General features: G+C 37.2%; 1 protein-coding gene across 2 annotated transcripts in view; it reads right to left on the bottom strand.

Annotated features, from left to right (window-relative positions):
- Nucleotides 1-12,423, bottom strand: part of adgrb3 (adhesion G protein-coupled receptor B3) — a 320,254-nt gene extending 307,831 nt beyond the window's left edge. The window contains exons 1-2 of one of the 2 annotated variants that reach the window (XM_053619086.1): nucleotides 12,026-12,423; nucleotides 8,643-9,411 (exon numbers count right to left, since the gene is read on the bottom strand). In XM_053619086.1, coding sequence (XP_053475061.1) covers nucleotides 8,643-9,396 — 754 coding nt within the window. In that variant the 5' untranslated portion in view covers nucleotides 9,397-9,411; nucleotides 12,026-12,423. Of the gene's footprint in view, nucleotides 1-8,642; nucleotides 9,412-12,025 lie in introns of those variants that run through there. The other variant, XM_053619087.1, reaches the window with a different exon arrangement.
- Between the last annotated feature and the right edge of the window lie 272 nt (nucleotides 12,424-12,695).

Here is a 12,695-nt window from a genome sequence, read left to right as displayed (position 1 = left end):
TTCAATACGTGATATCCTGAATGATGAATAAGCACTAAAATACTGTGTCACTGATTATCTGTGTAATTTTATTTAAGCACCAAGTAATAGGCTGTAATGCTTTTGACCAGAACACCAGTAAAAGACAGGTCAAAATGACCTTAATATAATGATTTTGACTCATGAGGAGAACACATCCACCAAGGCAGCAAAGCATTTTACAGATTTATACATGCGTTTAGTGATATCTACTTTTAGTATAATCTCTTGTCAAGATGCATAATGATTTGGGCACACCTGTACAATTCGCAAGACATCACCATCCATACATCCATTTTCTATACTGCTTATCCTTCAGGGTCACGGGGAAGCTGGAGCCCAGAGAGCCTCAGGCACAAGGCAGGGTACACCCTGGACCAGAGCTCTACAGTAAAAAAAAAATTTAGGAGCACTTGTGCTCCTAATTACCAAAATTTAGGAGCATGTGGAAACTTAGGGGTTTTTTTTTCTTTTTTTTAGAGATGGTAACGTTAATGTGCTACAATATAACGCACAAGTAGGCATGAGAAAACTTGAGCTTGTCAATTATGACAGAATTTAGGAACATAGTGTGAGCCATGACAAATTAATTTACATTTTGATAAACTAAATTTTATATTTTCAGTTTTAATTTTACAGACTGTATGTAAAAAACCACAGTTAACCTGTTCTACCTTGTAAACAAATACAAAAAACCTCAATGTTCAGTCTATGAAGTCTACTCCTCTTAAATATATTTAAAGCTACACTATTAGCCATTTTCCACTGTCAAGGTTCTGGGCTGGAGCCAGTTCTCAAACTGCTCTGCATATATTGTGTATATATCTGAATAATCTCATATAGGATGTGATTGGGTCAGTTCATTTATCTGCCAGATGCAAAGCGCTTTAGTTTAATGGTGTTCATAACTGATGCTCCGATCAGGATTTTTTACAGCTGATACTGATTTCTTGTCAGCTTGATCGACCGATCCCGATCCAGATACCAATCTTTTTTTTTTGTTTGTTTAAGCTTTAATCAGGAGGTCTATCATAAACAATTAAATGTAAGCTCTTTGCTCATGGTGACTGTTAATTGAAATATAATAGCAATGACACAAATACTGTTGGTTAATTGATAAATAAACAAACATAAAATATTTACTTTTAAAAATCTTAAACAGTAAAGAGTCCTAATTAAAAGTAGACTAACACAAAAATTATCCATATTAGGAAAAAGAAGGCTAATAGCTTTCTAAGGAAATAGCCTAGTAAGTTTAATGTCAAATTGCTATTAAATGCAACCTATAGTAATTAAACATTATTTCATTTGTCATTTTTATATTTTATGAATTTACTATAATATCTAATTTTTATATTAAATTATTTATTTATAACTAAGCACATTTTCTGTCTTTACATTTTATTAGGTTTTTTGTTTGTTTGTTTATCAGTTGTTCCTTTTAGATCAGTTCCCCAGTACAGTGTTGTCATGTCTGCTGATCTGCAGATTTGGGGGGATTAAATCAAAACATGAAACACTGTCTTCATAATAATGGCTTCTTTGCAGTATTTGCACACTTGTTCGGTTGACTGAGGTGATGTAATTGTTGAGTGGCGTAGATGCATTTTGGAGTTGTAGTTTTTATTCCGATTCTATTATACAACTTCCAACAGGTCACTCCAGTGCGCCTATACATTTTTTCACAGTCGCACAAAGTACTTTTCAGTCGCAAATGCGACTGAAATGGTCGCACTGTAGAGCCCTGTGGACTAGGGATGTAACGATACCAAAAATCTAGTAGTCGGTACCGATACCACCAAAAGTACACGATACTCGATACCAAAGTCGATACCACAATGTGATATAAAAATAAAAAGTAAAAAATAAAATTAAAAACTCTCCTGGAGGACATCCTCCTCTGACTGTTACTGGCAAAAAGAGGGGGCGGGGGGGTTATTTTAGTTATCAAACTCTGTCTGACAATGACTAATAAAACAGTGGAGTGCTAAGGTGCACTCCTAAACACGCGCACACACACACACACACCTTACACGCTGAATGCAAGCATTAGTTTAAATTCACTGATATGGTGGCAGGCCAAAAAGATTTATTAAAACCATTAACATTTGAATAATTATTAGTGACATTAGGCTACATTTTGCTGACATGACATGAGCTGAATGGCGATGCATGGTGGCCCATTAGGAGGTAGTTTATAACACTGCAATGCGTTAGCGTCGTTAACAAATAACTTGCTATCGCAAACATTACATGGAGCATAACGTTAGCTGGTTTCACGGCCACAATGCCAGCTGCCTTAAACAAACATAATATAGGACCTGTCTTTCAGGTGCTTCGCCAAATTCGAGGTGTTTCCTCGCTTTGTTTGAAATGAACGATAGCATCAGTTACGCACCGGCTTCAGAGCATCAATTATATGTTTGTTGTCATCCGCCTCGAATGCGAAGTATTTCCATATTTAACTCTTATTACCTTTCCTCTGAACAATTCGGGGCGGAGCTAAGGTTTTTGCCATCTTCTGTAGTTTTTCCCATGTGCTTGTAGGCGTTCCTCTTCTTCTTTACCACTTCCAGAAGAATTGCAACCTCGGTTTCTTCATTAACAATGGTACCTACGCTACCGCAGAAAAAACAAGTACCATCAAGTTTTAAGAATATTGGTACCAACTTTGTACCGAAGTATCGGTTCTCGTGACATCCCTACTGTGGACAAGGTGCCAATCCATCGCAGGACACAATCACATTCACATTCACACACTACAGACACTTTAGACAAGCATGTATTTGGACTGGGGGAGGAAACCGGAGTGCCCAGAGGAAACCCCCGCAGGTGGTGTGCAAGCTCTGCACACACAGGGCAGCAGCGGGAATCAAACCCCCAACCCTGGTGGTGTGAGGTGAACGTGCTAACCACTAAGCCACCATGCACCCAGAACATCAGTATTTAAAGCATAAATAATACCATGCCATGTAGTCAGCTTTTCCATCTTGCGGTAGGGGTTCAAAGTAAGCAAGAAATAGTGTTTTATTCTGAAAAGTTATGTAGTACAATATGGAGCAGCAGATGATGTTGAATTATTTAGGGCCCAGCGAGTTGACTTAAGGGCTTAACTCCACAGATTTAAGGAAAAAAATGAGCTTCATGTGCCCATAGTGAGACTGTGGTCCCAGTGCCAATAACAACAGATGAGCTCAAGCACCCACTCGATTAGCTATGGCTCCTGATCAGCCTGCCATCACTTCCCAATTCCAGTTCTTCTGTTTATTCTGCTTGTGTGATTAGCCTTCTTTCTGAAATGAGGTCGAGCAACCGTTTGTAGGCATAGTCCAGACAAGAACAACCAATTTCCCTGCGACTAATAGCAATGTCATTTTTTACAAGGAGAAAAAAATATGGCCATCAACCAGTCAGGGGAGCAATAAATCTAGCTGGATTTACAAATATATCTTGCGAAGATCAGAGATAAGAGCAGGAATATGCAAATATCCTAATCCTATGAATGAAATATTTTTTTTGCCTGAACATTAAAAAGAATATTTCAAACCTAGAAAACAGAGAAACTATTTATTGTATCTAGTGTATTGTATTTCATTCAGAAAGATTTCAGACAAATCAATTCTATTTGTAAATCTTAATGCTTAAGGCTCTAAATAATATATATATATATATATATATATATATATATATATATATAGTGCTCTGCTCAATTTCAGCTCCAAGAGCAGTTATTCTGTTCTTTATTGTGGTTTTTGTGATGCATTATTATGACTGCTTGACATATATGACCAAAGGGGGGTTGGAGTGGGGGTTGTGATCCAGATGCAGACCCAGCAAGGTATTTCAGGGGAGTTGAAATGAGTACTTAAAAAATACTGTAGCAGAGATGATAAACATGCAAAAAATAAAATAATAAATAAATAAATAATAAATAAATAAATAAAAACTTTGGCCATAGCAACTCTAAACATGAACCAGTGCAGTTGCTGCTGTAGATTATCATCACATGCATGTATGGTATGTAAATTACTTAGCTGAAGGCAGGTCATCAGTCTAGAAACTAGCTACAGGGATAGAGACATTAGGCCAGAAAGGAAAGTTTTAACAGACTTAATTACCCTCTCTGGTCTGATTAGTGAAATTCAAAATAAATGTGGGTCTATGGTGCTTGTCAACAGTGAACTACCACTACAAAAAAAGATAACTACTTTGAATTGTCTTAGTTATAACCATAAACTAATCATTAATGCTTAAGCAGGCCCTTTACACATTTTAGCTGAATACCTCTAATCTAGAGAGAACAAAGGCTGTTACACAGAGGTGCCTATTCCAAGCCCAATAAATGTGCATTCTTCTTTTACCTAGAAGATTATCCTTTTAACCTGAAATACTAAACTTGATGATGTCTGTCATTCAAAATGCTTTTTGCATCACAAGGCATATTCTCCAAAGATCTACAAACATCATGGAATTGATTTTTACTTCAATCTCACTGATGCATGTCAAAAAGTAAGAAAAGGCTGCCTTACGCAAAGAAGACACCTGCCATTTTAAAATGCAGAGAGGAAGCAAAACCTTCTTTGGAAAGGGGATTAAATGACTCAGCAGAAATGTTCTAACGGCAGTAGTACAGCATACCACATTAATATCAGCTATCATCCAGTTCTGTGATACTCTTAGAAGGCCAAAACGTGACAAGGACTTTTCAAACTGACTAGCAAGTAAAAATTTTTGTCTAGAATTTAAAAAGAGAGAGAGGAAAATAGTAGGGCAGCATGAACAGGTCAAGGGCAAATGGATGAAGATAGACTGGTAATGACACAATGCTTCAAGATGTTGCTCATTTGCTGATGGGGCTGTGTAAGTGACTATTGTAATAGATACTATTTTGAACAATGGTAACAAACAGACAAAAGACTGAAGAAGACATGCTAAGAAAAGGAGTGAACTTGGCCAAATCATGTAGATGCCCACGGCATTCATATGACAATGAAAAATACTGATAGAGAATGTTGTAAACCTGTAAATGACCACATTGTGCAGTTACTAAAGGCAACTCATGTTCCAGCAACTTGTATTTGGTGGCTTTGGTCCACCCTTGTGAATGAGACCTGAAATGTATTACATGTAAGTTCAATTACACTTACATCAGAGATGGCTATAGCACACAGAGTCATCACAATAATCTGAAACAACCTCACAGAGCATCATAAAATGTGCATGAGCAAAGATGCCTAGCCACTGCTGTGAATACTGCAATGGACTCGTAAATACAAACAACCACCAGAGTAATAATGCAATTAACTATGTATGCCAGGTTGGGTCTTAATGTAGAGATCTTCATAATTACCCATTATGCAAGTACAATGTGTTTTTTTCCATTTCAAAACACTTAACTTTTCTATGCCCAGAGATGGTGCATTTCAAACACAGATCATATTATAAAGTCTAATCAACCTTTCTTGCTGGTGAGAAGGATATCCTTGAGAAAAGAGCACTGAGCCAGGAATAAAATGCATTTTCAGGAGCTTTAGTATGCAATTCAAAAGCCACACTCTGTTGCCGCACACAGAGCATGTACGCAGGTGGAAGATATCAAAGAATGCCATTTATTTTGGGATTTATATGGGACTGTTTTCTATTAAAACATATAAGGCAGAGCATCCATTACACTTGGACTGCATAACAGAAAGGAGAGGAATCTTTTGAACCTGCTATCCAGATGAAAACCTCACTCTACACAATCCACTTCAGAATTATTAGAACCCATTAAGAAAATTACCAAAAAAACAAATATATAAAATCAGCTGAAAAACACATGTAATGCATGACACTTTGAACACACGCTCTATAGATATATTATAGATATATAGATAAATATATAAAAATATTTTTCTTTATTGATAAAAATTTGTTGTTGCCTTTGTTTCAGAATTAATTTATGTGATGCCTCCCCCTGGAGAATATAATAGTACTGATCCCTGTCCTCTAGTTTTTAAAAATGTTGAAGAACACCAAGCGTATATGTGGACTCACTTTGAATAACGGCTTTATCCTGGTCAGGGTGGCGGTAGATCCAGAGCCTATTCTGGGAACACTGGCCATGAGGTGGGAATGCACCCTGTTTAGGATGCCAGGCCATCGCAGAGAACCATGCACACATACATTGACACTTAACGGAATTTTATCAGGATTGAACTGGTGACCCTGGAGCTGCAAGGTGGCAGTGCTACCCACTGTGGCATATGTGGACTACCCTTTCCTATTCAGACCACATGTTTTCAGTAGGGTTTGAATCCTTAGAGTGAAATGATCACTGCAAAACATTGATTTTGTGTCCTGCAACCATTTCTGTGATGTAAGCATGTTTGTGGTCATTGTTTAAGGATCCATCTATGGGTAAGTCTTAACCTCCTGACAGAGGAAACCAGGTTTTATGCTATAATATCCTGGTACTGGTACTTAGCAGAATTCATGATGCCATTAATCTTCACAGGTGCTCTGGACCACTAAACATAAATGTAAACATCAATGATGCACCACCATATTTTACAGTGGGATAGTGGGGCTTTTCTTCATATGCTGTCCATCTTTTCTGCTAAAAATGTCAATGGCATGGAATAAAAAGTTTTCATTGACCACAGTCAATGATTTCTGACAAGGAGGCTTGGTTCAGGCTCTGCAATATGTGCTCTATTGATAGGCTTATATTGTGTAACCCTCTCAAACAGCTTGTGGCATCTAATATTGTTGTTATTGTTATTATTTTAAATATCCGTATTCAGTAATGAATGACAAAGGAATTTATACTCCATCTTGTTTATAAAACCATTTTCATGAGAATGATTTTTAATTAGAGGATAGGTTGTTTCAGTGGAAAATTACACAAAATGTGCATAATGTTTATTTTATACAACCGTTTTGCCCACTGTCTTGAAGAGTAACTAATTCTAGAGTTGACTCTATATAAGGGAATAAAATAAACCAACTGGTCTTGGTAAGCTTATATAATTATGCATTTTACTTAATATTGACTGTTTGAATTTTAGGACCACGCTGAATATATTTCCAGATAATGTGTCTTTATACAAGTATCTTTTCCAGGTATTACTCCTGATTAGATTTTGTACATTTAAGATATTATGATATAGCTACAAGCAGACAAACAAGACACAGACATAAATGAGTGATGGCTCAGTGCCGTCCATCACTTACCATTGGCATCTGGCCCACATACCACTACAGAATCATCACTACGGTCATGAACTCATCCAAAGATGGCTGCTAGAACACCACCAGCATTTAACCTTGATGAGACTGTATCTTACACATGATATTGCTTAGAACTTACAGTTGGGACAATTTTGGCCTAAAATTCAAATACTGTACAAGCCATTTGGTCTCAGTTACCAAATACTGTGAAAATCTTAAATGAACTTACAGTTGAGATACTTTTGGCATACCATACACCTGCAATTGCAATAACTGACCCTTACTTGCCTATATCTAGTCATATTTGGCTCGAGGTCTGCTATCTGTAAAAGGCCATCAACAGCTTCACACAACAGCAGTTAGTGTGTACTAGGTCAGACAAAAAATGTAAAATATTGGGAAAAACTGTAAGAAAAAAATGAACTTGAATTTCATTTGAATATTTCTAAAGCACAGTACTACATTTGATCAGAAAGGCTGGCACTTGTTCCCAGGAGAGCTATTACTTTCAGCTTGTGGAGACAGAATGCCACAGAAGGATTCCCCCAACACAGTGTACTCCTCTCTCTCTCTCACCAGTGATTTATTGTTCTTGAATCTTTGTGTTGGAATGAAATGTGAATGCTAATATTCAATCACATCTAGCTGTCCCACCCATGAGCTTTCACATTTTGGTCCAATGGCCATCAATGGTATGAACCACCATACATTACCTAAGACATTTATTTGTGTGATACAGTCCTTCTAGTTAGAAACACTATTGGATGTTGTTCGTACAAATGCAGAAATTTGCAACTGTATGTATAGGTAGTGGGTGTTCTTTTTCATAACTCCATAATGACCAAAAGCAAAAACACATATTATTATCATATTAGGTGATCTAAAAAAAATATTTTGCAATGTACAAAGATAAAAATGTGAAAATTCATGACAATATCTGCACAGCTGAAAATATACCCTTAATAACTTTAACTTGCATAATATGTGTAAAGCTCCATCAAAAGTAACCATGTTTAGAATTTGTTTAAATACACTTTACTTCCCCATTAGCTTCCATGTTAAGCAACTGTATGAACTACAGTCAAAATGGAGTCTATGCAGTACTTGCCCCACACCCCATCATATCACACAATAAAATGTGTTACTTCTGATACAGTATAACCTATGAATATGTTCAACTGTCCAGGAATTCATTATGTGACAAAAAAAATTGCTTGGCTTTATTTTATTTAAGACAATAAATAAAGCAATGTGTTGTGGTTTTAAGATATTGGCTTTAATGGATGCAGTTTTACTTTTGGGAAGGGTGGAAGGGTAACAGGCATATCACCAAACATCTAGATAATTATTACGAACGTTGTTTGAAGCATGTGTAAAGTGCTACCCAAAGAATGGGCATGTGCCATACTCACCCTCCTTGGATGGCCGTTTGACCTCTGCACTCAGATTGCACGCATGCGGTGTGCGCAGCTGCGCCGTTAGGCACCCTTCGGTTCGTGGATTTAAAGGCAGCACCACATTGCTGAGCATTAAGACACTTTCAGATTCCCCATCACCCAAATGCTGAGGGCAAGTGCATTTGGAGTACACTATTCCACATGACTCCACCGACCCTTTCTCTCCCTTCAAACAATTTTCCAACCACATGCATAAGACCTGACATCCAAACTGGCTCGGGCTCGCCTTGTTTAAAACCACAAACTCCACCACTGACTTCTCATCTTCCTCCTTTTTCTTTGCAACCAATCCGTTGTAGTCGTAGGGGAACACCCGTCGTATCTGGACAAAATTTTTGTCATAATGCAAAAACACATAAATATTCTTTGCGTCACAAAGGTACACAATGGATTCGTTGATCTTTAAGAGTTCGTTGATCTTCTCATGAGAGAAGTGGTCAAACTGGTAAACCAAAAGGGAGAACTCGGAGCAACTTATCTCACGTGTGTAGAGTTTCAGGTAGATGCTGTATTTGGTAGGATCAGGGTTTTCCAATGTCCATGTGCAGTTTGTGAAGTTCTTCGGGAACATCTCATTCACAGAGTAAGATCCATAAATAACTCCCTTAACCAGTGTGGAACACCAGAAATCTTGGGCACTGGTATATCCAAACATAACCAATAGATAGGTGGAAAATATATAAATCAACAGATTACGAACAGCCTTCATCCTATGTCATTTGGCCTGAAAAAAAGAAAGAGAAGATTAAATAAGGGTTAGTTGTCAAAACAATTTATTGACCTTTGGCGTCTGTGTGTGTGTGTGTGTGTATATATATATATATATATATATATATATATATATATATATATATATATATATAATGTATATTATAGACATAGTACTGTGCAAAATTTTAGGCACATGCAAAGAAATGATGTAGAGCAAAAAGATGCCTTCAAAATAATGAAATTAAATGTTTCTACATTTTAAAAATAAATACTGTAAAGAGCATTGAACATTAATTAAATGAAACAAAGTCAATATTTGGTGTGACAAAAATGTAAAAAAAAAAAAATTTAAATAGTAGTCTCTGGTACATTTTGTGCAGTTTTATAAGGAAATGGGCTGGTAAGTTGTACTGAGCATCTTGCACAACAAGCTACAGTTCTTCGATAGACTTTGACTGTTGCACTTGCTTCTTAATTTTGCAGCAAAACCCAGCAGCCTTCATTGTGTTTTTTGTCTGAAAAGTGTTCTCTTACATAATACACTGCTTTCTTTAATGACATACAAAAAAATTTCTGTAACATTTAACTTTGTGCTAGAAAACTAATGTTTGGGAATCTAAAATGTTTTTTTTTTTTATTGACTTGATAATGTAGAAGTCATAAAATAATAAATCTATAACAACAAAGTTTGTACAAAAAACTTTTGCACAGTACTGTGTGTGTGTATATATATATATATATCACTTTGAGAAGCTGCTTTTAAAGGCACTATATGAAATAAAGTTTATGATACACATACACACACACACACACACACACACACACACATATATATATATATGTGTGTGTGTGTGTGTGTGTGTGTGCGTGTGTGTGTGTATCATAAACTTTATTTTATATAGCGCCTTTAAAAGCAGCTTCTCAAAGTACTATATATATATATATATATATATATATATATATATATATATATATATATAATACATATATATATATATATATATAATATTTGTATTGGCGGGATGATGAACACCATTATCCCAAAAGATATTTCTTCCTCGACTGATGACGGTGGAGGAGAGCGCTAACATGTCTGTCCAAAATCTCCTGTAAATGTTCAACTGGATTGAGATTTTGTTGACCATGCCAACAAAATGTCCTCCACAGCCAACTGAAGCTTACAATTCAACCTTCACAAATGAACTAGTTAACTAGGTTACTTGTATGTGTTCATCCATTTCCTATTTGCTATTACATGGCATATCGCACAAAAAAATATATTATTTTGCTAAGAGGATGCACATTTTGGATAAACATTGCCACCTTGTGGTTTCCAGTAAATTCAGACTCACTTTTTGGCACATGAACACCCGTGAAGATAAAAAAAAATTATCATTAAATTAATATCTGATACGAATCCTGTCTATAGAAAGGTGTTTTTGAGGTGTGTTTAACATATAAACGTGTTAAACGTCATGTATAAAAAAAACGCAACATCTATAGTGTTCTCCTATAAGGTCGAATCTTATTAATAACCTAGGAGAGAAACATACACTAACTGATTATCTGCAGTGTATGAAGGCTTCGAATAGTGCTTGGGTGGATAAGGACACTGGCAAGTCTAAGGATGAAATTGGCGAATCGCATTGTAAATAGGCTACTTAAACACCGCTACCTCACTTTGTTCTATGTGAGCAGAGAAACCACTTTGGTAAGGGCTCAATTCGGTTCAATATCCATGTATAATAGAAATGCATGGCAAGTCACTGCAGTGGTGCTGTAGGAAAACCCAAAAAGGCAACTGACGAGGTAAATAGCAGCCGTGTAAATACAGGCTCGTCGTGAATTACTGAACCGTGAGTAGATTAACATGCAGCAGACTTTCACAACGCAATTGGACGCGTTACTGCTGGACACGAAACTTTAATATGAACTGGCTGCATTGGATGCATTTTACGCATCTGAAATGCATTCCAGCATTATAGAGGTCTCAGAGAGAGAGAGAGAGAGAGAGAGAGAGAGCTATTCAATGTCCTGGTTATATTAATCCTGCAGCCACTGCAGTTGTGTGCAGTGTAGTGTGCTGTGGTGTGTGTTACCGTTCATACACTTCACGTGAACGCCATGAGATTTCCCAGAATGGAGCAGTCGAGTGCTTACGCATGACATTTAAGCTGTCTCACTGCTTTAGCCGACTTGAATGCGGCAGTTATCTTGCGATAGTGTAAAGCAGACCGTCTACAGGCATTTGCATAGAGAAACATTAGCTGATTTAACACTTCTATTAGAACATGTACGGATTTAATTATGTACGCTCGTGTCGATATGCGTGTTACACAGTGGGTGCCCAAGCTCAATGTTCTCATTTTACATATCCGAAAAAGCCGAATATTGCGCCCTTAACTTCCCGTCAAATTTCGTCCATCATGGGAGTCCTCGAAAAAAAAAATTTGGCGTAGTTGTGCTGAATTAATCAAACGCGGAGACAATGACGTGCCAATGTAACTCAGTTCATCACTGACATACAATTATATCATCATATAATCTTTGACAGCTAGATTAATAAAACAACAACAATAATAATAATAATAATAATAATAATAATAATAATAATAATAATAATTTACCTTGCACTCCAGAAGCTATGGCTATTTTCCCCACATACTTGAAGACATGCTTCAGAAACGACCAAATGCGATGCTGTTATGCCAATCGAGATTTTCCATTGCCCACGACACGAGCCCGGTGCAACAAGATGGATTAGCGGGCAAAAACGCGTTCAGCTCGGACGTGGCTCATCTCCCACCTTCCATTTTTTCCACCTAAAACGCAGCCAAAGCGAGAGCAAGACCCAAGCGCGTGGCGCAACACTACTATGAAATTTCTACCCCGAAAACAATTTACAAACAAAACGTAAAGGTATGTCGACTTTCGGTTGCTTCTTAAGATAGTGGCAGGGTAAAAGAGCGGAATCGTTTCCGGATGGTGCGGACGCTCGCTGGAGAGAGAGAGAGACAGAGAAACAGACGCGTTCTCAGGGCGCGAGCTGCAGTAGCACGTCACTGCCGCTGAGATGATGCGCGCGCGAGCTCTTCTCGCGCTCCGTCTCTCACCACCTTCTCCCCCCGTTTATATATATATATATATATATATATATATATATATATATATATATATATATATATATATGAATAGTCTGGCTTCCACCAGCACTCGTTACCGTTTACAGTCAAACCGTGGAGGCGTCCGTCAAACTGCACTTAGCGCTATGGGGTGCTTCTGCGACAATGGACTACA

The sequence above is a fragment of the Ictalurus furcatus genome, chromosome 29 (genome assembly GCF_023375685.1).
Source record: "Ictalurus furcatus strain D&B chromosome 29, Billie_1.0, whole genome shotgun sequence".
Taxonomy (NCBI): Eukaryota; Metazoa; Chordata; class Actinopteri; order Siluriformes; family Ictaluridae; genus Ictalurus; species Ictalurus furcatus.
Note: the sequence above shows the minus strand (reverse complement) of the source record. Positions and strands in the feature narration are given on the sequence as shown.